The 22051-nt window shown below is 49.6% G+C and overlaps 10 protein-coding genes across 10 annotated transcripts; 3 read left to right on the top strand and 7 right to left on the bottom strand.

Moving 5' to 3' along the window:
* Positions 1–887: 887 nt before the first annotated feature.
* Positions 888–2674, top strand: VFPPC_04889 (histone-fold domain-containing protein; the record flags this gene model as incomplete). The annotated part of the gene is made up of 3 exons (XM_018284158.1): positions 888–1666; positions 1722–2450; positions 2512–2674. The coding sequence occupies 3 exons, from the start codon at positions 888–890 to the stop codon at positions 2672–2674; spliced, it is 1671 nt and encodes a 556-aa protein (XP_018145531.1).
* A 120-nt stretch (positions 2675–2794) lies between these two features.
* VFPPC_04890 (surfeit 1) lies at positions 2795–4158 on the bottom strand (the record flags this gene model as incomplete). The annotated part of the gene is made up of 4 exons (XM_018284159.1): positions 2795–2894; positions 2974–3079; positions 3137–3646; positions 3702–4158. The coding sequence occupies 4 exons, from the start codon at positions 4156–4158 to the stop codon at positions 2795–2797; spliced, it is 1173 nt and encodes a 390-aa protein (XP_018145532.1).
* A 332-nt stretch (positions 4159–4490) lies between these two features.
* VFPPC_04891 (UBX domain-containing protein) lies at positions 4491–5954 on the top strand (the record flags this gene model as incomplete). The annotated part of the gene is made up of 4 exons (XM_018284160.1): positions 4491–4569; positions 4622–4674; positions 4727–5860; positions 5916–5954. 4 exons carry the CDS (start codon positions 4491–4493, stop codon positions 5952–5954), a joined length of 1305 nt encoding a protein of 434 aa, XP_018145533.1.
* A 418-nt stretch (positions 5955–6372) lies between these two features.
* VFPPC_13717 (CHCH domain-containing protein) lies at positions 6373–6919 on the bottom strand (the record flags this gene model as incomplete). Its single annotated transcript, XM_018291489.1, has 2 exons — positions 6373–6619; positions 6711–6919. The coding sequence occupies 2 exons, from the start codon at positions 6917–6919 to the stop codon at positions 6373–6375; spliced, it is 456 nt and encodes a 151-aa protein (XP_018145534.1).
* A 488-nt stretch (positions 6920–7407) lies between these two features.
* VFPPC_13718 (exosome-associated family protein) lies at positions 7408–8073 on the bottom strand (the record flags this gene model as incomplete). Its single annotated transcript, XM_018291490.1, has 3 exons — positions 7408–7596; positions 7670–7836; positions 7893–8073. 3 exons carry the CDS (start codon positions 8071–8073, stop codon positions 7408–7410), a joined length of 537 nt encoding a protein of 178 aa, XP_018145535.1.
* A 670-nt stretch (positions 8074–8743) lies between these two features.
* Positions 8744–10936, bottom strand: VFPPC_04892 (negative acting factor; the record flags this gene model as incomplete). Its single annotated transcript, XM_018284161.1, has 4 exons — positions 8744–9103; positions 9195–9962; positions 10035–10757; positions 10877–10936. 4 exons carry the CDS (start codon positions 10934–10936, stop codon positions 8744–8746), a joined length of 1911 nt encoding a protein of 636 aa, XP_018145536.1.
* A 135-nt stretch (positions 10937–11071) lies between these two features.
* Positions 11072–11368, bottom strand: VFPPC_15865 (hypothetical protein; the record flags this gene model as incomplete). Its single annotated transcript, XM_018293618.1, has 2 exons — positions 11072–11291; positions 11364–11368. 2 exons carry the CDS (start codon positions 11366–11368, stop codon positions 11072–11074), a joined length of 225 nt encoding a protein of 74 aa, XP_018145537.1.
* A 3297-nt stretch (positions 11369–14665) lies between these two features.
* Positions 14666–16305, bottom strand: VFPPC_04893 (fungal specific transcription factor domain-containing protein; the record flags this gene model as incomplete). Its single annotated transcript, XM_018284162.1, has 2 exons — positions 14666–15553; positions 15619–16305. The coding sequence occupies 2 exons, from the start codon at positions 16303–16305 to the stop codon at positions 14666–14668; spliced, it is 1575 nt and encodes a 524-aa protein (XP_018145538.1).
* A 526-nt stretch (positions 16306–16831) lies between these two features.
* Positions 16832–18447, top strand: VFPPC_04894 (Amine oxidase; the record flags this gene model as incomplete). The annotated part of the gene is made up of 3 exons (XM_018284163.1): positions 16832–17173; positions 17246–17567; positions 17669–18447. The coding sequence occupies 3 exons, from the start codon at positions 16832–16834 to the stop codon at positions 18445–18447; spliced, it is 1443 nt and encodes a 480-aa protein (XP_018145539.1).
* A 171-nt stretch (positions 18448–18618) lies between these two features.
* VFPPC_04895 (alcohol dehydrogenase) lies at positions 18619–19955 on the bottom strand (the record flags this gene model as incomplete). Its single annotated transcript, XM_018284164.1, has 5 exons — positions 18619–19094; positions 19153–19284; positions 19355–19525; positions 19591–19706; positions 19771–19955. 5 exons carry the CDS (start codon positions 19953–19955, stop codon positions 18619–18621), a joined length of 1080 nt encoding a protein of 359 aa, XP_018145540.1.
* Positions 19956–22051: the final 2096 nt, after the last annotated feature.

Consider the following 22051-nt stretch of genomic DNA (forward strand, 5'->3'; position numbering starts at 1 on the left):
CTTTGGAGGGCCAGGTATCGGTCATTAGGCTGAGAGCTTCGGGCTTCCGGTTGACTTATGTCTTGGTGAATCCACGTCTAGCAACTGTCGAGAACTGTTCGCCTTCCAAGAGTCAACATGACGAAATTGCAACCGATGGTTACATATATTGTCAGACGTGGTTGTTATTTTGCGAGCGCCGAGCCCCTGTCAACCCCCTGCATCTCAGCCTTTGTACAACGGCTGAAGACTGAGGTAAGCCGACCTTGCATGTAGTTTCATTAGGTGCTCTTGGGCATTGACGGTTTGATCTGGCAGTGACAGGGCCATCGCGGCTCGCGGCTTCAGGCTGCCTTGGTGGTATGATTGGGAAATTCAGAAAATGAATGTATTGACTGGTTCATGTAATATTGGGGCATTGATACTTGACTGCTTGAAGTCATCAAATGTCATTTGATTACTAATCAAATAGGTAGGTACAGGCCTCAAGTGTGATTCAGTGCTGATTGAGCACCTGGCTGGCGTCAAGTTGCACGCGCCAGACTGCTCCGTACTGAGTGCTAAATTGATGTCCTAAAGTACTTAAGTACGATTAGCTCCATCAAATGCTGGGCTGTTCCGGTCCAAGTCGGCAGATCCCCAAGCCATGCTGCAGATCCGAGTGACATCAAATTGATTATCGCGTCAGTGTCCCACGTCTCAACATCCCGTTCCACGCGCCACTTCAACATCGCAACCAGCAGCTGCCCACGCCATCGGCAATTTGCCAATAAAGCTCGCCATTCCGCACGTCCATGCACATATCGCAGCCGGCATTATTCAAAAGGACAAATCTCTTCCCTCTATTCCTCCCGTTCTAGGGCATGGCCGTCCGTCTCGGGTCACCGACCAGGTAGACTCAGCGCAACATGGAGTCGTCACCGAGAAATGTCGATTCTTCACGAACCAAGACTCCAATACGAACACCCACCGCCGCCAGAACTCCAGCGAGCCGTCGTGCTTTCAGTGCCGAACCGCCGTCGTCACGTCCTTCCGCTGTTTACACGCCACTTGACCGCAATTCCACCCGCGAGCTTCTCAATTCTGTCCGTCAAGGTGTTTCTGCATCTGGACGCCGTAACAATGCTCCCACGCCTCATGCAAAGGCCGCTCGTCAGGCTCTCGACCAACGTCGTAATGCCCTGCTCACACCAGGTAAAATTAGGCGCCAGAGCCTGGTAGAACAGAGAGAGACCCCCATGGGCATCTTGGGACATTTAGCCTCAGTGTTGGCACCCGGTAGCAAGCCTATACTCTCTTCATCACCACCCCAAGGCAAGCGGTCGAGCTTCGCGCCAATCCCAGAGGTGGACGATGATGTTGACGATGCCGACCTGCCCAGACCACCACGTTTTTCTCTACCAATCGACCAAGACGACGAATCTGACCTGATACCGCCCCGTTCATCTGGCTTGGAATCAGAGACAAACACCCTGCCGTTTGTTGACAGACCTGAAGGACCTCGGCGAGCCTACAGCGAGCAGCCGAGTATATCGAGACCTAGCTTTAGTGGTGGTCTTGATAGTGATGTCTTTGACCCTAACGAAGTCACTGCCGATATTGGACGCCCATCCGACTTCTTCCCTGAGTCATTACTAGCCAATATCCAGGCTCAGGCAAACGCAGGTGCTGATCGAACATTTACCCGGTATGGTGCTACCCGTTTTTTTTTCTCCCGGGGTATATTTGCTGACATGCAACAGGATTGATGATGATGTGACACAAAACACCATCGGCGGACGCGACAGTGGATTTGGGCTACAAGTACCTCCTGGCGCTGGAGATTCAACTTTTTATATGTCTGACCCTCCCCAAGATGGCGGTGCTACATCTCCCATCGTGGAGAAATCAATAATTGAGGCAGGCGCAAGTAACGCCGCTAGTCGAGGTGGTGTAGGCAACGTCACCCTGCCGGATACGCCAGGGCCAGCTGACATCGGCGGCGGCGGCGGCGATGATGATGATGATGATGATGATGATCGTAATATGCCGGACGTGTACGCTGATTCTGATCCGGATCTGGACCCTGGGCTTGAACCAGAGCCCGTGGAGGGCGAGGACGAAGACGGCGTCGAGCCAGTTGTGGAAGAGCTTGAGGGCGAACAGTCAGTTGATGAGGGTGAGCTAATCGACCCTTCGTCTGCAGTAAGGCCCGCCAGAGAGCGATCAAAGCCCAAGAAACGCCAACGAAGGATATCAAAGCATGGCATAGAATATCCTGCGTTGCCGCCGACGTTTGTCAAAAGAGTAGCCCAAACAGCACTCCAGTCGTCCGGTCTGAGTAACCCCCGAGTATCAACGGATACGCTCACTGCATTGACCCAAGCTTCAGAGTGGTTCTTTGAACAGCTGGGCGACGATTTGGGTGCTTATGCGAATCACGCCAAGCGGAAAATCATCGAAGAGAGTGACGTGGCGACCTTGATGAGACGGTATGTTGAATTACAGCGCCATGTCCATACTGAGTTTGCATGAGTTTCTAACTGTATCCAGACAACGCCAGATTACATCCGACAGCACAATGTTCTCACTAGCACAGAGACATCTCCCAAGAGAGTTACTGCAAGAGCTGAGAATGCCAATTCAAAGTGTGGGGGCACGTCGCAAGAGATTACGAGATGAGGAAACTACCGAGGCTAGCTCTACGACATCATGAGCTTGTCCGATGGTATTGTATTATTACAAGATTGAAAGGTGTATATCCGCGAAGGATGTGTCGACACCTGGATATTGTGTTTTTATGGCTAATGTTACAGGAATACCCACGGCGTCGCTCTTAAAAGTTTTTAGTAGCTTGGACGCGGCGTGTGATGCTAGATGCTGGCTTTTTGAGGACCATGAACAACATGATTGCGGTGGCTACGGATAATCCGTACCTAAATTAATGTCAGCAACGATGCGGAATGCTACGAGTTTTGTCATGCAAAATAAGATGCTTGCCAGGCAGAGACGTACCATGTGAATATGTACTGTGCATGATTGTTTCGTAAGTTGACCTCTGCCGCTCGTCCGTATGGAATACCCCGTGCTTCAAAGTCCATCATTTTCATGAACTCGGGTTCTAGCAAAGTTAGCAATTCTAACCTTGAACAACCACTATTGATAGCCTCCAACGTACCCATTGTAACTTCCACCCAGACAGGTTGACTCCCTGTCAGTTCTGCCATCTGCTTCACATCCGGGAAATAAAACTGGCCCTTTTCCGGCCGATTCTCCGGCGTAAACATGTTCTTCTTCCAAGGTTCCCGTAACAGCCCCTCGACCGTGACTTTGCCCTTTGGTAAGCTATCCGGTCGGGTCCTTGGGTCTCTGTGCGCCTTGTTGATCCAGCCTCTGTTCACCAAGATGGTGGTGCCGTTTTCGCGCTCCAACGGCGTGACGACCATGTATCCGTCTTTGCCGTCGCGCATGCGCGGTCCGATGAGCATTTCCTGATCATGTCGAAATGTACCAGTGGCGTAGACTCGGCGGTAATCGAATTCATGGATGGCGGAAGGGTCAATTGTAGGCGGGAGGGGGAGAGGGTCGCGAACGAGTCGGTCTTCGAATTTGGCGATGAGTTCGGTTTTCCAACCGAGGCGCTGGACTTGCCATGTTCCAAGGGCAAAGGCCGTGATGGGGATGAGAGCTGCAGGATTGTGAGTGCTGCGGAAGATGAATGTGCTTGGTGGGAAATGACGTACCTAGCAGAATGATTCCTGGCCCATGGCGCTTACCGGCGCGAACTATTTGTGGTGGTGCGTCGAGAATTGATGTGAAGTTGGGGTCGTCAGCGGCTTGCTTGTCTGCTCGACGGGAGGTATTGGTGAATTGGCGATGGAGCGGTCGTGTGAATGCAGACCGTGTTGCTCTAGGTGTAGATTGGCAAAGCCTTTGTGATATATTGGCGGCGCGCAGGGTTCGCACGAAGCTATTTGGGCAGTTCATGTCGATGTGCTGCCTCCGCGAATCTGCAACATCAGTTGAAAAAGTGGCGTATCGAGTATGCCCATAAATGTTGGAAGTCGGCTCAAGATGATGTCGGAGCTTTTGGATGTTCGGCCCCACTATGACTTTTTGAGCCAGGACTTTGGCCATGGTTTTGGCCCACCGCCTGCCTAAGGCGGCCAACAAGTTCGTGTCCTCAGCGTCAGATGTCATGGGGAGCTCAACTGTTGACGTTGACCCAAACTTACTTCGTCTGTCTTACTGATTGAATTTGTCAGTCGAGAGCTCCGATTCTCACCACCAGCACAAATTCTGCTCCGGTACCTTCTTCATCTTGTCATGAGATAACGAACCAGTTGTCTTCCGAGTTTTCATCTCTTCGGATCAATTTGGTCTGTGCAAGCCAACCAGCTCGCCGGTGAACCAAGTTCACGCCCCTCCTTCGCCCACCACGTGGCGTTGACAAGATCAGCATTACACCCAAACATATTGCCACAATTGTTCAACATTGCACGTTTCTTTGAACACTGGAGAAATCAAGAACCATGTTTTACGAGGGTTCCCTGCAGGAAGGCATTTCTACGGCTGTCGGACAGCAGAAATCGGTCTTTTGCTTTGTGACGAGTAAGTACGGCTGGTGAGCCCAACAATGAAGCTATGTGCTGACTTAGGACAGATGACAATGACGAAAGCAAGACTTGGGAGAATGAGTTTCTGCAAGACCCCTCTGTACGCTTTACTCAAGCTGTGTCTACAATGTTCTCACACTGACCCTTTATAGCTCAACGATGTCATCGCTAAGCAGGCGGTGGCTTTGCGCCTCACAGCTGGTTCAGATGAAGCCGGCTACCTTGCCCAAATCTTTCCGCTGCCCCAGACGCCCACAATCGTCATTATGAAGCATGGCGAGCTGAAGGAGTATATTGCTGCGGGGACTACTAAAGAAGACTTCCTTCGTCGTGTCCAAAACTCGTTTAATATTCATCCGCCACCAGCCGCACAACCGTCCACGGATGCAGGTTCATCCTCCCCTCCTACAGCTTCAACCTCAACCGGTGTTCCCCCAACTGTGGAAAGATCAGATACTGTGCGCCGTGTCCTAGAAGAGCGGGCTGCGAAATTACAAGCTGAAAGAGAGGCTGCTGAGAAGAAGGCTAAAGAGGAGCGGGCAAGGAAGAAGGCCAAAGCCGCTGTGGAGGGTGTGGAAACAAACAAGCAAGCGGAATTGTTGAAAAAGAAGAAACTGCAGGAATCTGAAGACCGGAAGCGAATCCTGAAGCGCATTCAGGATGATAAAGAGGAACGACGCAATCGGGCGGCACAACGAGAGCAGCAGAGGATGGAAATTCAGTCAAGGAGTGACTCTTCCTCACCGATAGCCACCGCACCCGCGTCTCGTGTGCCATCGACAACCAGGATTGGCAATGTCACCTCGATACAAGTGCGGTTGTTTGATGGATCGACTATTCGATCACGGTTCAAGACATCTGATCCTGTCAAGGAGGTTCGAAAATGGGTCGATGAAAATAGAACTGATGGCGAGCTGCCGTACGCTTTCAAACAGCTGCTTACGCCACTGCCCAACAGACCGGTAGACGAAACAGAGGAGAACAAGTCTCTTGGGGAGATTGGCTTGGCTCCATCATCGACTCTTATTCTGGTCCCTGTTCGAAGCTTTGCTTCTGCGTATAACGGCTCCTCAGAAGGATTGTTTTCTCGATTTCTGGGGTTGATAATAGGCTTCCTCAACTGGCTCCTCGGACTTTTTCTAGGTGGAACCAACGGCAACGCCAGCTCGGAGACTGCGTCCGAGCAAGCGGAATCAGCATCGTCACAAGTCAAGAACCGTCGCGTCCGCGGATTTGATAACCCTAATGATCGACCACGAGACCATCAACTATATAATGGGAATTCGGTACGATGAAGTATCTCCTCTTACTTCAACTAACACACGACTAACATTGTTACAGTTAAATTTTGAGCCACGGCCCGACGAGGACGAAAAGTAGCTGCGTAGGTGGACTTTTGTAAGCATAATGTATATCAGCCGAGAAAACATAGTTACATGAATAAGATGTTGAACCGAGCATTCAGCAATTAGGGAATAGCATAGCACATTTGGATCGATATCTGCACAATGCAAATATGGTCTCGCAGTTTATGACTAGCTACCATGGTTATAACAAGTGCGAGACGAACACGCCGATGCCAACCGTGACTTTTTGCCATCTTAAGAGGTGATTTGAATGCCCCAAGAGCGGGGATGCCATCTATAATACAATACAAATCCAACCGATCTACATCGACGCAGATTTGCAGGACAACCCCAGTTCATCAACTATGCAGTAACCTCATACACTTCCATAGCAGCCGCATGACATTGACACAAAAACACTCTCATCGCCCTGCTCCAAGCCACGACTCTCCTTAGTACTGGCTAGCAGCGGCCTGGCAAGCCTTCAACTGCTCCAAGTACCAGTTGCAGATCTGCATATTGCCACTATTATCATCCATGCACTTGGTGAACTGCTGCGTAGCGGCCTGGCAGTTGTTACCCCATTCCTGCTGCTGTTGCGTGGCCTGCGCTTGTACGGGCTGGGGAGCAGGTTCGGAGGAGCCGCCGGAGAAGAAGCCACCGATGGCGTGGCCGACAGACGAGCCGATGGCAACACCACTGATCAAGGTTAGTTTTTCACGATTCATCAAGACATGAGGCCTAGGTGATGGCGAGAGAATTCGACGCCTAGAGTGATTCGTATACGTACGCTGCAGTGCTGGCCATCTGGCCGAACAGTCCTGGGCCCTGGGAGGCAGCGGGTGCGGGAGCCATTTGTTGAGGAGCACCGTGCTGAGGACCGGCCATGGTGGTCGCCGGACGCTGCTGTTGAGGCATCGGGTTTGAAGCAGGGACCGTGGGACGGGTGGGAGCCCTTGAAGGGGCGGGAGCGCGACCGGCGGATCTGTTGCGAGGCATGGTGTGATGTTGTGGTTTGGTGGTTGTGGGAGTGATGGGAGGATGTCAAATGAAATGTGAAAGGAAGAAGCTGGGAGAAGAGTTGGCGATGTTTCTGGATCGGAGCGCAATCTGGCCAATGGGAGGGTGTGGGTTTGTCGGCGTGGGTCGGGTGGCCTCGGTAGAGTTATGGCAAGGGTCCAGGGCAGTGGCGGATGGGATTGAGTGTGAATTTCGCATGACTTGAAGGAGGTATATGATGGTATTGGCTGTTGTTTTAGTTTTGAGACCACATTGTAGGGTTCATTGTTCAAGTTATCGTGCCGTTGTGGTAATAAATTTGCAACTTTGTGTCGTTAAAGTCTACTCTAATCAACCTTTTCCAAACGCCTTGCCTAAACCATGATTAAACCAACACAAAAGGATGAGAACCATCCCGTTCTCAAAGTAAAACTCAGTTTCCCAAATGTCGATTCTCAATATCGAATCCTCACCAAAATACCACATTCCTAACCCTGTTTACCCCTCCCTCGTCCCTTTTGCTTCCTCTTCTTACTCGCCTGTGCATCACTCGCTGATGCTCCCGACGCAGAATCATCTGCAGTTCGCTTCTTACCCTCCACAGATTTAAGCAGCGCCTTTGCTCGCTCCTCAGCAATCTTCTCAGCCAGCCTACTGCTAATAGACTTGTTGTCCGCCTACATAACACTCGCGCCGTTAGTTCTTGTTCGAAGCTTCCAACGTAATCTTCAGGTAAGAAGGGTCACATACCAGGTCTGCCTTCAAGACCCGAGCCGCAGCCTCTTGGTTCACAACCAGACTTCTCTGCGCTTCCGGCTCCTCAGCCGTCTTGATCTTGCTGAAGTACTGCTGCACACGTTTCAACTCTGCGTATACAGCGTGGTTCTGGGCATCCGCGCCCTGTAATCGCAGATAGGCTGTCGCAGGGGTTAGCGTACCATCTCGTTAGAAAGGTGGAAATGCGGCGACTCACAAAAGAGAAGTGACTCGATGGAATATGCCGTGAGCGAGAAGAGCTTGGCTTTATCGAGGAGTGGTAATTGAGAGGCTCTTTCATTCAGGTTGGTGAGTAGAGGCTCCAACGCATCTTCAAGATTGTCCAGCTGCGAATCTAGCTTGTCTAGATCGGGGAGAATGTCTTTGACGTCGCTCATTGTGAATGTCGCGATTCTGTACTGCGTTTCTATACTTTTTTCCCCTTCGTTTTTGACTAGCCGTGTGTGGGAGTAATGGGTTTGTAAATTCTTGTGAGGTGGTCTTGGTGAGATGCAGAGCTTTCTTTGAAGTTGACTTTATCAAGCGGGGCCCACTTTAATTCTCATGCCAGTTAACTTAACCTAGAGGATGGAAGACCACTACGATTGAAGCGTCGCATTTATCCATTAAATGGCATTTTAATGCTGAATTTGGAGGCATTTTATTAGTCTATAGAACATTTTGCTAATGAGCTTTGCGAGTGTGTTGTTACAATAAAAACGGCCGCCGCTCACAGCGACTTATTCGTTGGCAAGTCACAGCGGGCAATCAAGTCAAGTGTTCGTTGCAAGCTTCCCCAGCCGGTGTGTAATTCCCATGCCAACGCCAGACCACATTCTTTCCATGCATCCTATCAAAGAAAATAACCGCTAGGTTATTCAGCAAAAGGGAACGCTCCGCTGATGCAGAGAGATAGTATGGGTTATATCCCGTTGATACATCCTATATAACGCCCACAACGCACTTCAGAAACCACAGAAGTCACCAATACAAATAATTTGAATAATATTATGAAGCGCCAGTCAAAGCGCTCTTTCTTCGCTATCACACCCAGGAAAACAATACAGGCTATAATTGCAGCCATGTCTTTATTGTCCAGTCGTCTAGCTTCCCAGACTTATCAACAGCTTTTGTGACAAGCTCCTCTGTTTGACGTTGGAGCATTTTCTTCCGAATAGCCTCTTGCTTCTCCAAAGCTTCGGTCGATACATCTGGAATCGACGACATCCCGGGTATCCCAGGTGTTGGAACTCCCGGAACAGACATACCTGGTGGCATTGCGACCCCTGCCATTGGCATTCCGGGAATGGGAGGCGACATGCCCGATGCTTTGCCAGCTAGGATGGCTGCTATATCGACTGGGATATTGTGTGGATTATTCTTCAATCGGTCCCGAAGAATCAGCATAGACGGGACGCGAACGTTGAGCTAAGCGAGTATGGTCAGTTCTCGGTTGCAAAGCATCGTGGATCCCGTCGGATGCATGGCATCATCCAAGTGCAGCGACAGCCGTACGTACCTGCGACAACAAGTTGCCATATCTTACACCAAGGGTGTTTCCAATAGACTTCAAACGGCCCTTTACCCAAAGTCGTTGAGAATCTGTGAGGTAGTCCTGCCCTTGAATGCAGGCCAATGGCCAGAGCAAGAAGTAGCCAGCCAAACCCTTCTCAGAAGTATCTTCTCCACAGCCAAATACTGAATGCGTCGCATTATTCCGTAAGTCCCTGCGCTTTGAAAAAAGGCCCATTTGGTAAGGAACCGAAGCGATGATATCTGTGATGGCACTAACGCAAATTCTTACCGTTGTCGCGTACTCTGCAGTCGTCCGGTAGTCAGCTGGAAAGTTGACCCAGGCCGTGCAGCGTATGGTAAGAGACGACAAAACGATCCTCATACAGCGCATGACATTCCAGAAATTTACCACCCATAAGTCGCCATATGTGTCGATACGTCCAGGAAAAACGTCTGCTTTGGAATAGTCACACTTTGGGTTGTAAGGCTCCCAAGCAACCGTCTTCCATGTATATTGTTCTGGTAATTCTCGAAGCCAAACAACGATTTCTTTGTCTAGAGACTTGCAGATTTGGATTGTGTCTTTCATCAACTTAATATTCTCAGGTGATCGGGTGACAGTGGCGAGAAGGACATTGACTTCGCTCTTGAGCTCTCCGACACGGCTGCTGAGTTGCTGAAACTCCATGTTGTATTCATTGCTGACCGGATCATCCACCCACCAGTCGACGTCAAGCGCTGGAGCTTTCCCAGTACTCAAAGAATGGATAATCTGCGCATGTGTAATTAGATTTGAGATTGGTGAATCGCGAGAAGTGGAGACATGAATGCAAGCGAAACTCACCATTTGGGTCCGCACTGCAATGAATAGATCCAATCCAATCTTACTGCTTAATTGCTCTCGACCTCGAGACTTAACCAGCTGAATGGCGCCTTCAATATGCGAGCTCCATGCGAGCATTCCCAGTGTCTTTGCTGTAATGTTCTCGAAGAGGCCCAATAGCAAGATTGCAGCCAGGGTGTCATCTCGATTTACCAAGGCTGGGTCCTTTAGAGCTGTGAAAGTAGAGGCCAAGGCTTTTGTGTAGCAGCCTAGGGCCGCTTTGTCGAAATCATTCCCAGTTCCAACGCGATTGTTGAGAGAAGCTAATGAGCAAGCCTTGAAAGCGTATAGAAAGTGTTCTGACGGCTTCTCGGCCCTTAACAAAGGGAGAACAAACTCCAAGAACCCGCGATTTGTTGCCAAGCCTTGTCGTGGAATCAAGACGTAGTTGGAGATGAAATGGCAAGAAGCAAGCTCATCCACAGGAAGCTGGGGAGGAGCCTTGATGAACTTTTCGCTGGACGATTTGGAAGGAGGCGTGGCGCTACTTTCTGAAGATGTTTCGTCGTTTCTTTCTGCCCTGGGCGCAAGGATTTTGGATACTATTTGGCGACGCTTTACTGGGTCTTGCGAGTTTGCACTACTCGCCTCAGACGAAGGGGGTGATTCGTTGGCATCTCTATATCCAGGACAGTCTCGTCTAGCCTTGGCACATTGCCTGCAAGTAGGTCTTGTCTCGTCACACTATCGCAATAATTAGTCAACGAAACTTATTGAATGCGGTGAGAATAACCGCAAGTGACTTGTAGAAAATGACGATATAATTGACTGAAATCCACAGTCCATTGTCAACGAATACGTACTTTAATCCTTCGAATTCTGCAAATTTGGCAGCCTCGTGAGGGCTTACCACCATATACCATGATCACAGGTCATCCAACTCTATTCGTTCAAATCCGAAGATATTATGTTGAAGAAGGTATCTTAATGACCGGCCATCAAGGACGAGGCGGGCCTAGCATTGATAAAGAGAAATCGAGGCTTGCCGCTATGGGTCACTAATAAAGTTGCCCGATGTCAAATATGGACTCTAGGCTGGCGTTTCTTCTCCACTGCGCATCGACCCCCACATCAGACGTCCCAGCCGTAGGGATCAAAATCGGTGGCGTTGGTGGTTGCTTTCTTGACTTCCGAAACGAACACTCCGACAGCCGGTCATATGGAATGCTACAATGCATCGCTAGTTTCCATCCATGTATGTAGTAATATTCCGCAAAGCTAGCCATGGTAACTAGGTTCAGCGACAGCTGTCAATGGGGTGATCTCCTCTGTACGTTCTTGTTGTGGGGCAACATACCAAGCAACGTTGGAACGTTTGGGTGTTGCGTGGATGAAAATTGGTTGCCAAGCCGGGTGCGGATAAGAATTTGCAATAATGGCTCCAACGCACCCAGACGAATATAATAATCAATAGCCGATGCTTAGAGTCAAGCGTCAGGATGTCCAGGAGAATCACAGGATGATTTTACAAGCCAAGGCTTGCCCGGCCTAGGCCCAGAACGAGTACCAAGCAGGAAATTTGCAAGGATGGAGGTCTGAGAGTTTACTTGACGGCAGGACCAGGAAGTGGTGATTGTGCTCCGCAACGGCTGTTCTAAAGTGTGTTGGATGTCCCGTTATCCGTGTCTCACAGCGCAAGCAGAGCCAAATAGGGAATCGTCTCTGGCACAGTGATGCATTTCGTGACGGGTCCGGTGCGTTTCGTTCTGCCCCAAAACATGTATCCTGTGGAAACAACCTGTCCGATAGCAAGGCGCCTTGGCAATGCCTGTGCAAAGAAACGCTTGGCAGTTTTTGGCTGGTGTCGATAAAATCCTCGGGTCATCGAAGTAAAGCTTGATCTGTACCGTCGTCATATTTGTTGGATCACGATCTTGGGTCTCTTGGGCAAACTTTGAATCACCATCGAACCAGACTACAATAGGACTAAGCAGACATCTGGTGTCAGGAGGGCACTTTCTTGGCTGTCCTGGGTTCTACCTCTTTCCTCCGGCCACACCCATACCCCCAACCTTGAACTGTGCTGTGGTGCATCGCTCCTGCCTTTTTTGCATGTGGTCACTATACAAGACATCAACATTTGCCGACGAGTCTACCAACTCTTCATGCCCACACGGCGTACACATACACAAAATCCCTGATGCTTGGGGCCATAAATTGAAATTCAAATACCTGAGTGCGAGCAGGGACACCAACGCAAATCTAAGTCTGGCCGAGACGACGGTTGTTCCACTGCCCGGGGGGCCCCTGATTTGATACCCTGAATGCAGGGTACGGTGGGATGCAGCTTCCTGTGTCCCTGCATTCCGCTGACAAGTCTCACATCAATTCATGGTTCTAACATTCAACAAGTTCTGTTTTCCCTGTCTAGTCGAAACTCAAGTCCCTCGAGTTGTCGTCGAATGCTTGGCTTGCGATATCCCTTGGTGACATCTCTGAATCCTCAGCCCTGCTGATGCTTGGTCCTCTAGATTAAACTGGTCGGTCCGTCACCGGTTTACCTCTTGGCTGTCAACGTTGATTATGCCGACTCTGCCTGGGCATTGGGTCAGCACAGCACTAAAACAGGTACGAGGAGCCGCGAGATTGGCCAATGCTATTGCAACATGCTCTTCTCGTGTCTCGCCTCTGAGGCCTGGTGTCTCACCCGGACGCCGGTGGCTTTGATTTGGCCCGGATGCCGTTGCCGCATGTGATGATCTACCGGCAAACGCCAGAGGGTGGGTTGGTGACCCACGTTTCTCGACATCCAGCGATGCCTGGTGGCACCCTCTGGGCACAACATGGCGGGCTTTTAGTGCCTGGCGTCACACTTTAGAAGCAACTTACGAAGACCAGAAGGCTTCCACTAAAAGAATCATTATTGGGCCTCGGTTTCTCAGTCTTCCCCGCGTTGGTATCGGCCAACTGGCCCCGGCAGTCGAGGTCTACAGTACGAATCTGTGGTTGGGTAGGAGGCTTGCGACAGCCGGGAGGATCGCCAGACTCTGACGCTCGGGCCGTGTCAGTTTACCTTGCACATGAATATGTCCTTGAATACACGTACAGTACAATTGGGGTACCAGATCAAACCGGTCAAACCCGTTTGGTCGTACGCTCAGTTTTCAAAGACGACACGAGGCGCGGGATTAATCTGACCAACGCTGCCAATCATTTTCCTGTGGAGTGCTCCTCTGTCGCAAGAGCTGGCAGCTGAGTCGTGGCAAGCAACCTTGGTTGCTTGTTTGCATGGGACGAACTATGACTAAAGTTGACTGAACTACTGACGCCACAACAACCATTAATGCTGGACACATTCTTCAGGAGCAATAGTTGCGTATAAGTGACTTCTTTGGACAAGTAATCTTTTCCTCTAGAAGTTTGCGTCCCTTCAAGCGGTCTGCTTGTGCTGTGTTATGCCAACAAAAGCTGTTGGGCGCTGACCATCGACACTCGGGTCATAATTCGGTAGATACGGCAGGTTTGTCACGAAGGACCACTATTATGATGTCTCAACCCCTAAACCCTGCGCGAATCCTCCACCTGTGGCAACGACCACCCCAATTTGGGACACGCTAAAGGTTCGATGCAACCAGCAAAATGCTGTAGCCCTACGATACAACCAAGAAAGTTGACAAAGCGGTTGAACGGTGCGGAAGCTAGGTAACATTACCCCCAATGCTGTCCAATGATCGAAGAATCTCGGCCAATAGGCATCATCAGCATCGTGGTCCCTTGGTCAAAGAAGTTGCAGGGAACGCTTGCTGCAATAAACGAACGGTGGCTTTGATAGCTTCAGTTGTGGAGTCATTCAGCGCCGTTTGAGGGTAATTTTACTCCTCATTCCAAGGGCGAGTTAGAAACGGCAGGGCGAGATATGCGAGACATGCGAAGCTTACAACTATTGAGCTTGATCTCAGTCAATTTTACGCATACGCATACGCGTTGAGTTGGGTGAAACAGTCGCCAAGTCTCGTGTAATACGTTGGTCCACAGCTATCATTTCCTCAATATGTTGGTTGTGCAGCCTCTCTCCTGGTCTGTACAGCAAATATGACAAAAGCCGTATGTAGGCTGATGCGATGTACTCCCGTTATGAAGCTGAAGCTGGTCGGCAAAGTCAGTACCGGGCCACAATTTTCATTTGCCGTCAGCCAACAAACCACGGCACTGATGAAGGATAACCGTGTGTGGTGGGTGAAGTCTCTTATTAGATCACTTGTTCCACCGTGTGATGTGCTTCGCTGCATAGCTGCCGTGATCAAATTCACAGTGCCAACAGCGTGTTTGGGCTATCCAACAGAAAATCTTTGGAAGGACGAGCGAGGACAGTTCTTACCCTTGACAAGTTGTCAGCCTCACAAAAGCTGGCACGAATACAAATAATGTTTGCCTACAAGTGATAAAGTTGAATAAATGTCACTCCGTAATTAGTCACTCAAGCATCTCGGCCGTTCGGGTTTGGGAAGAGATAGGCAAGCTCCATTCCACCTACAAGATTAAAGCACCGAATAACCGACAGGAATGGTATGTAGTTATGTTCTTATTTCTAGTTGGAGAAGCTGACTTTTGCATAGAAATGCATTGGTTCCGTGGGAAAACTGCCTAATGAGCTACACCATAACGAGGCTCAGTTCATGCTTCTCAATAACATGACGTAAACCGTTTGGCCCATATGCATTTGGGGTTGCATCCGCCCAAAGGAGCTGCAGGGATTTCTGAGCAATTTGCAGATGCCTCATTTGATACCTGGATCGTTGTAATCCGTCGATAAGAGTGTCCTGTTGCAGCTTATCCTCCATACAAGAACCTGCCATTACGACTGCCCATAAAAGGTTTGTGGAGTAAGGCAAATCTTGTAGGTAAGTCGCCAGGCTTGTGATGTTGTCAATCCTACACTGAACCTCCTCTTTAAGGCTGGGAGAGGGAGGACAAGAGCCGGTCAGGGATAAAGCGGCATAGATGTACAGCGCTTGGCGAAGACATTCTGCAGCTTTCTGTTTCTGTTCCCAGTCAAATATTCGAGCTTCGAGATGCGTCGTGTTGTCAGCCAATGCAATATCTGGTAAAGGATCCATGCTCCATGTGTCAATGCAGTGGATCAAGTCCTCCTTGGCGATACGTAAGTATTGAGAAGGACAAGCTATCCCTTGAGACTCTTCGATAAGACGGAGGCAGTACAAATTCTTAATTTCGGGGATCAGTTGAAACAGCGAATAACTCCCACCAAAGACGGCGCCAAACAGGGACCACGAGGCCTCTCGCCCGGACAGCGGCCACGTGAACTGTTCACAGGGACATTTACTTGGGTCTGAGAATGGGAGCATGGTATTGCTGAGGATGAAGTATGCGAGTGTTTCATGCGCCAGATTTTGGGCGTCAGAGATGTCCTCAGCCGTGGCCGTATTTGGGTTGTGATTGATGCCTCGATAGCTATTCAACAAGTCCCGGGCCGCGTTCAGGTGCAGAAACACGGTGTTAATTGGGGAGCAAGAGAGAACCTACAACGATTAGTTTGGTCACTACAAACACCTTCATTTTTGCCCAGGGTTAAGTCACAACTTACCTCGTACTCACACAACAAGGCAATTACCAGGGGAAGAATGCCATCGTCAACAGACGAAGTGCCGGCAGCGATTAGTGCCTGTACACCTCTTAGCACCTGAACATAGTGCTTCCGAGTCGCCAGTTGTAGACTAGTAGACTCTGGAAGCCTGAATGATAGATGAGAGCCGCTGACGGCGAGAACAGCATGCATAAGCAGCGAATTTGTAAGTGCCAGCGGAAGCACGCAAGTTATGAAGGGATTTGGAGACAGCACGCCAGCAAAGATCATGACAGCAGTCTCTGTCAGATAGTGCTCGAAAAGTCGACCAGACTCGCATGAGAAAGCTGTCATGCCCTGAAACGGAGATGGCGAAACTCTGCACAACTCCAACGAACAAAGATGCTGGTTTTGGATGTTAGCCTCCTCGTTGTCATCTTCACAACCAGGCTCTCCTTTCTCGCCATGTCGTTTCTCAGGTTGCTGATCAATCTTCGGCCAGCTACAATCCAGGCCATTTCTGATACAGCCACGGCAGATTGGATGAGATTCGTCGCACTTTTTCTTGCGTCGACGACATGTCACGCAGCCAGTTCTCGTTCGATTGTGCCTGATTCGGAACTTTGTGGGGAATCTAGCAGAGACGGATTGCGGACGGCTCGGGGACCGCGGCTGGCGAGTTGCAGATACCCAACCCACAGAAGCCATCTTACCATGTCTTGTGCATGAAGCAGATTGCGGGGGAAGTTGAGAGTTGATGGCAAGGAAGCGGGCGAAGCGGGACGATGAGAAATCCGGGGGCGCGGCTACTCTTTTATCTTGCCGCGCAAGGTGTGGCATCTAAGTCTGGTTCAAGAGTCAAGACACACGTGAGCTGCGTAAGTGTGTCCATCGTCATGGTAGTCTTGGCTTGATCTATACATTTTTGGTGGTACTTGACCTCTGGTTTATTAACGTGTACGTGGAAATGTAGGACCTCGACTCAAAGGGACGTTGACCTGCTGCCTGCGTTTAGATAGCACCGCGCGTAGATCAAAGTTCAACGCTTGGCGTCTCATGCCCGGATGACATGATGTTCCAAAGAGCCACATATAGCTGCAATATCGAGAGAGCTTACTTCAAGTATATATTGGCCAGTTGATGTCCAGATGAATAATAACTTGGAGCCATTCCTTTCGCATTCATAAATCACACAACGATTTCAACCGACCCGTACACGCAAACACCATTGACAATGGCCGCCACACCAAGGGACCAACTGGACGTCATAATTATTGGCGCTGGCCTCAGCGGTCTTCGTGCAGCAAGGGAAATCCACGCCGCAGGCTTGACCTATGTCGTCCTTGAAGCAATGGATCGCGTAGGCGGCAAGACGCTCTCTGTCCGGGCATCTCCCAATGGCAATGGCGTTGTAGACCTGGGTGCTGCCTGGATCAACGACACCAACCAGTCTGAAATATATTCGCTAGCGAAAGAGTTCCAGTTCGATCTTGTCAAGCAACGTGACCAAGGCGAGTCTGTTGCCAGAAATTTGGAGGGACAGGTTGACAAAATTCCCCACGGCATGCTAGCAAAGGTATGTAACACGATACCAAAGGAAGGCTATTTTCCTACTCGGCCGCACGAAACTAATAAAGAAGAGAAATAGATGGAACCCGAACAACTTGAACAAGTCATGCAGCTTCTGCAAGCACTTGGCGAACTTGCCGAACAAAACAACCTAGACAATCCTAATGCTACACCCAATGCCGAAGCGCTAGACTTAGTATCTCTTCACGAATTCGTGGCGAACGAGTTCAAGGACGACGGCGTAAGTATGCTGGTCAACGAAATGTCTAAGTCTCTCGTCGGTCTGGAAAGTAGCGAAAGCAGCGCACTATACTTTTTGGATACCATTAAGCGTGCCACTGGGCTTGCAAACATCATTTCCGATGGGAAGAATGGTGGGCAATACTTGCGGAATCGTCAAGGTAGGAAAATTAAACCAATACTCTTGACTCCCTACGTTGAGTTAATGCACACAACACATCGGGGAGAGTTGCATGCACAAAACTAACACCAAGTGCCTTAGGAAACCAATCGTTTAGTATCAAGATGGCGGCAGACTTGATACCAGGTAGCGTCAAGCTTTCTGCGCCAGTGAGAAGCGTAAGCCAATCCCAAGATGGATGTATCGTCGAAACGAAGACGGGAGACAAGTACACTGGAAAAAAGGTTATCGTATCTCTCCCATCGTGTCTACTCCCGTCGATTCAATTCTCTCCCGAACTACCTGCACCGAGACAGCGTCTGAGCCAATCCACCAAGCTGGGATACTACGCGAAGACTATTCTCGTGTATGCCGAACCGTGGTGGCATCATGCCGACTTGTCAGGAACTTACACATCAACTGGCACTGCCATTTCATTCACCCGTGACAGCTCCGTTCCTGAAGACAATCAATATAGCCTTACTTGCTTCCATGCCGGAGACACAGGACGAAGTTGGTCAGGACAATCCGCCGAGGACCGTCAAGCCACTGTTCTCAAAGAGATCCAGAATGCCTTTGAAGCGGCAACTGGGGCACGCATTCCCGAACCTATCAATGTCATTGAGAAGGAATGGGTAAAAGATCCTTGGGCACTGGGGGCTCCTAGTGCGGTGATGCCGCCCGGAGTGTTTACCAGCGACGCAGGCAAGACGCTGTGTGAGCCATATGGCAATGTACACTTCATTGGGACAGAGACGGCGGATGTTTGGAGGGGATATATGGATGGTGCGGTTCGTTCTGGAATCCGGGGTGCGAAGGAGGTCATTCATACGTTGGGCAAGTCGACTCAGGGGCGAAATCTGGCTCGCGGACAACTGTAGTTCAGCGTGTAAGATTTAAAATTTCTGTTTAGGTTGTCTTGATTGCTGAACGACTTTTCTGTCGCATAAGACTATTTAAGGGTATACTCAACACATTCTTTGTAAATCGAGAACAACAAACCGTACTTGAAAATCCCATCGTTCAACATAAAAAGCAACCTGCCGGCAACCTCAGTTGACATCCACTATGATGACAGTCTTGCCAACGCCCCCCTTCCCCTGATACGAAGTCATAGCAGCCTTCTTAACCGCCTCAATATCCTCCAACTTGACCGTCAATCCCACAACCGGTCTCAACTTCCCCTCATCAACATGGCGACGCAGCACATCCAAGTCCGCACCACTCGGATCCAGAAACATGTACTCGTAGTTGACGGACCACCGCTTCGCACGCCACTTGCGCACGGAATCCAAGGTATTCAGAATGGTAGATGCCACAAAGGGAATCTTGGCAGAGTTGGCAGACTTGACCACCGCGGCGTCCTGCATCTGTTTTCCAGAGGGGGTGGTGGAGATGGAAATGATGAGACTTGTTTCCGGGACCATGCGGCTGAGGAACTCCATTGACTGGCCGGTGGTGTCGAGCATGAAGTCTACTGACTTGGGGGGGATGGTGTCGGCTGGATTTGTTTTGGTGTAGTCGATGACTGGGATTGTTAGTCATTTACACAGAGTTCTGGTGATGAGTCGAAGGGTAAAACATACTCTCGTCGACTACGCCGTCGCCAAGGAGTTCTGGTACTTTGGGGACCTTGGATGTAGATACCGTGGTGATGACTTTGCCTGCTCCGAATACATTCTTGGCTAGTTGGCAGGCGTAGGAGCCCGTTCCACTTACTGGAAGGGCATGTTAGCTACATTTCATTGATATCCTTTGCGGAGTAGTTGGGGTGGAAAAGATACGTACGGCCAGCAGGGACAAAGACAGTCTTTCCGACTAATGACCCCTTGTACTTGTTGAGGGCTTGGAAGGCCGTCATTGCAGCGAGAGGAAGTGAGGCTGCGGCGTCAAAGGATAATGAAGCAGGCTTGAGTGCTACGTAACTTTCGGGACATTTGGCAAACTGGCTCCATGCTCCTATATTTGGAAAGATTAGTTGTTTGTTTCTGGGGTGGGTATCTGAGCCTGGACAGGGAGGTTACCTCGATGAGATTCAGGTAGTCTGATGTATACCTCATCTCCGACTTTAACACGCGTGACATCTTGGCCTACTGCTTGTACGATGCCGGCGCAGTCGTAGCCGATTTGATATGGGAATCTGTGGTGTGTGAGTGATGGTTGGTGTAATTCATCCGCGACGGGAACAGGGGAGTATGTCTCACTTGTCTTTGAGCACCATTTTCATGGCACCGGCCGCTTTCTTTACATCAATGGGATTGATGCTCGCGGCGTGAACCTGAACAACGACGTCTTTTGGGTCGCTGACCTCTGGTTTCGGAAGGGAGAGTAACTTGTATCCTGACGGGTCGGAGAAGCCCGTGATGCCGACAGATTGCATCGTGGCCATGGTGTATGTTTAGCGTAGACTGTGTGAAACGAAATTTGATTCAATGGTGATGAATGACGATAGTCGAGTGTTGAGGTTGATGTTGATGTTGAGTTGATGTTGAGTTGATGTTGATCATTGAATAAAGTTAAACTTTCCAGTCGCGCGCCATGTCTGCATGCGAATCAACAGAGGAATAATGCGCCAAAGCCGTCATTTATATCAAGACTAGCTAGTTCCACTACAATTCCCTTTCCTTCTAGATCAGCGATAAATTAATCGCCATCGTTTAGATCTGGCACCAGGCCATTTCCGGCATTTAGGTCTTCGGCGCAACCATCAAGCCGGGATAGTGCCAACTCCGCAGCAATGCCGATTCTGAAAATGAAAATCAATGCGAATTTGTCTAGCCGCATTGTAAATTGGCGATTTTTGTGGTGCGCTTGGGTTGAATTGGGTGTTGCCACAGGGCGGATTGTATTTGTCAGTTAGATAAAGTGCCGAGGTTTGCAAGGGTCGGACTTTTCCGAGTTTCAATCTCTTGTCAATTCAACTTCGATTGTTAAAAGTGGTCCCAAAATCCGCATGTAAAACTCCGTAGTCCGCACTGGAAGCTCTACTTGCAAAGAATGCGATTGTCGATTTACCTTTGTTTGTTTGGGAAGTGCATAAGGCTGAGGTCATTGTAGAGCAGCAATTGAGGCAAACCTACGTCATAGAGGACATATCCAACTCGGCATCGTTAATGAGAATGTTCCCGTGTCTGGATTGTCGCCGTATACTTCAAATAGCATCTAAATGCACCACTAACCAGACTAGCATCCTACTTTCATACCTGCGTTAGACACTGCCCTAAGTTGTTGTGGTGCAATGCCACCATGGCTTGACCCGTGTCTCACGAGGCGGGCAGTGTGGGTGAGCGAATGTCCAACATCTTCATTCAGTGTCATGGACTCATAGTAGGTCGGGAGGCTGGTCTATGTCTATTCTACAGTTACTTCTCCTCAAGAGCCAAGCCTAGACTCACGATTGCATTCTTCACTGTATGAGGCGTCACTACCTATGCAACGTTGTGTGCCTAAGAAGATTTGAGTATCACGCTGTTGAGGGGCTTACTGAATATGCCGATTTTCTATATGTCAACATGGACAACGGGCACGATTTTCGTGCTAAACTGAACTCGGTTTTAACATCTTGGGCCGTTCAAGCCATGTCCAACCTAACGTCCGATAACCACGGGTTGCCCAAAGACGGTGCTGGTTGATGTCATTGTATCTTTGCATGCCTTTTGTCCAGGGGTGGGTTTAAATCAAGATATTGCAGTGTTGCAAAAGCAGCAAAACTGCTTTACCAAATACATAGTCCTTCACTATTGCTGTTTTCCGAAACTGTCTCTCTGTGACATCGCAATGCCATGTTACAGCCCCGAAAGGAATGCCACATGCTCGCATCTGCCAAAATATAGGCAACTCCGTGCCAGTTGACACAAAAAACCGAGACATTGAGCCTACAACTCCGAAAACACGTATAAGTGACCCTGTTTGAGAACCTAACATGAACTAGGCCTCAGTTGTTCAAAAGTACATAAACTACAACACTTTCCTTTCCCTTATACCAAATTATACAACTCAAAATACACATCTAGACTTGTTACTCTGCAAAAAACGTCACTCTCTCTGAAAGGCCGATACAACTGACGCCACACAGAGTCCAGTGCTTACTTGTACGAACGTCTCTAACCCAAGACTGAACGTGCACTAATTACCAAGCCTCTATTGATCAGAAGAAAAAAAAATGAGGATGTTCATGCAGGCCGTCCTCCTTTCCTCTATGTACTTGGCAGCATATGGGACTCCTTCCCCCCTCAATCTTCTATTGTTTCCTCCAGGATGTCGCCGCATAGTGTATCCGCTGGTCCCAAGTCCACTTCTACAACGTCTTCATGCCCAACCGCGACGGGAGCTATGGGAAACAGCTGTGAGTTCATGGCGTACCTCGCTTATGGCGACTATGATGAAGGAAACCTATCGCGTTGTTTGTACGTATATATGCTTCGAGCTACCTACAACGTAATAGAATAATGTTAATCAGGAGCAGGGCGATGCTTCACCACCTTG

Source organism: Pochonia chlamydosporia, chromosome 3 (genome assembly GCF_001653235.2).
Source record: "Pochonia chlamydosporia 170 chromosome 3, whole genome shotgun sequence".
In the NCBI taxonomy this organism is placed as follows: Eukaryota; Fungi; Ascomycota; class Sordariomycetes; order Hypocreales; family Clavicipitaceae; genus Pochonia; species Pochonia chlamydosporia.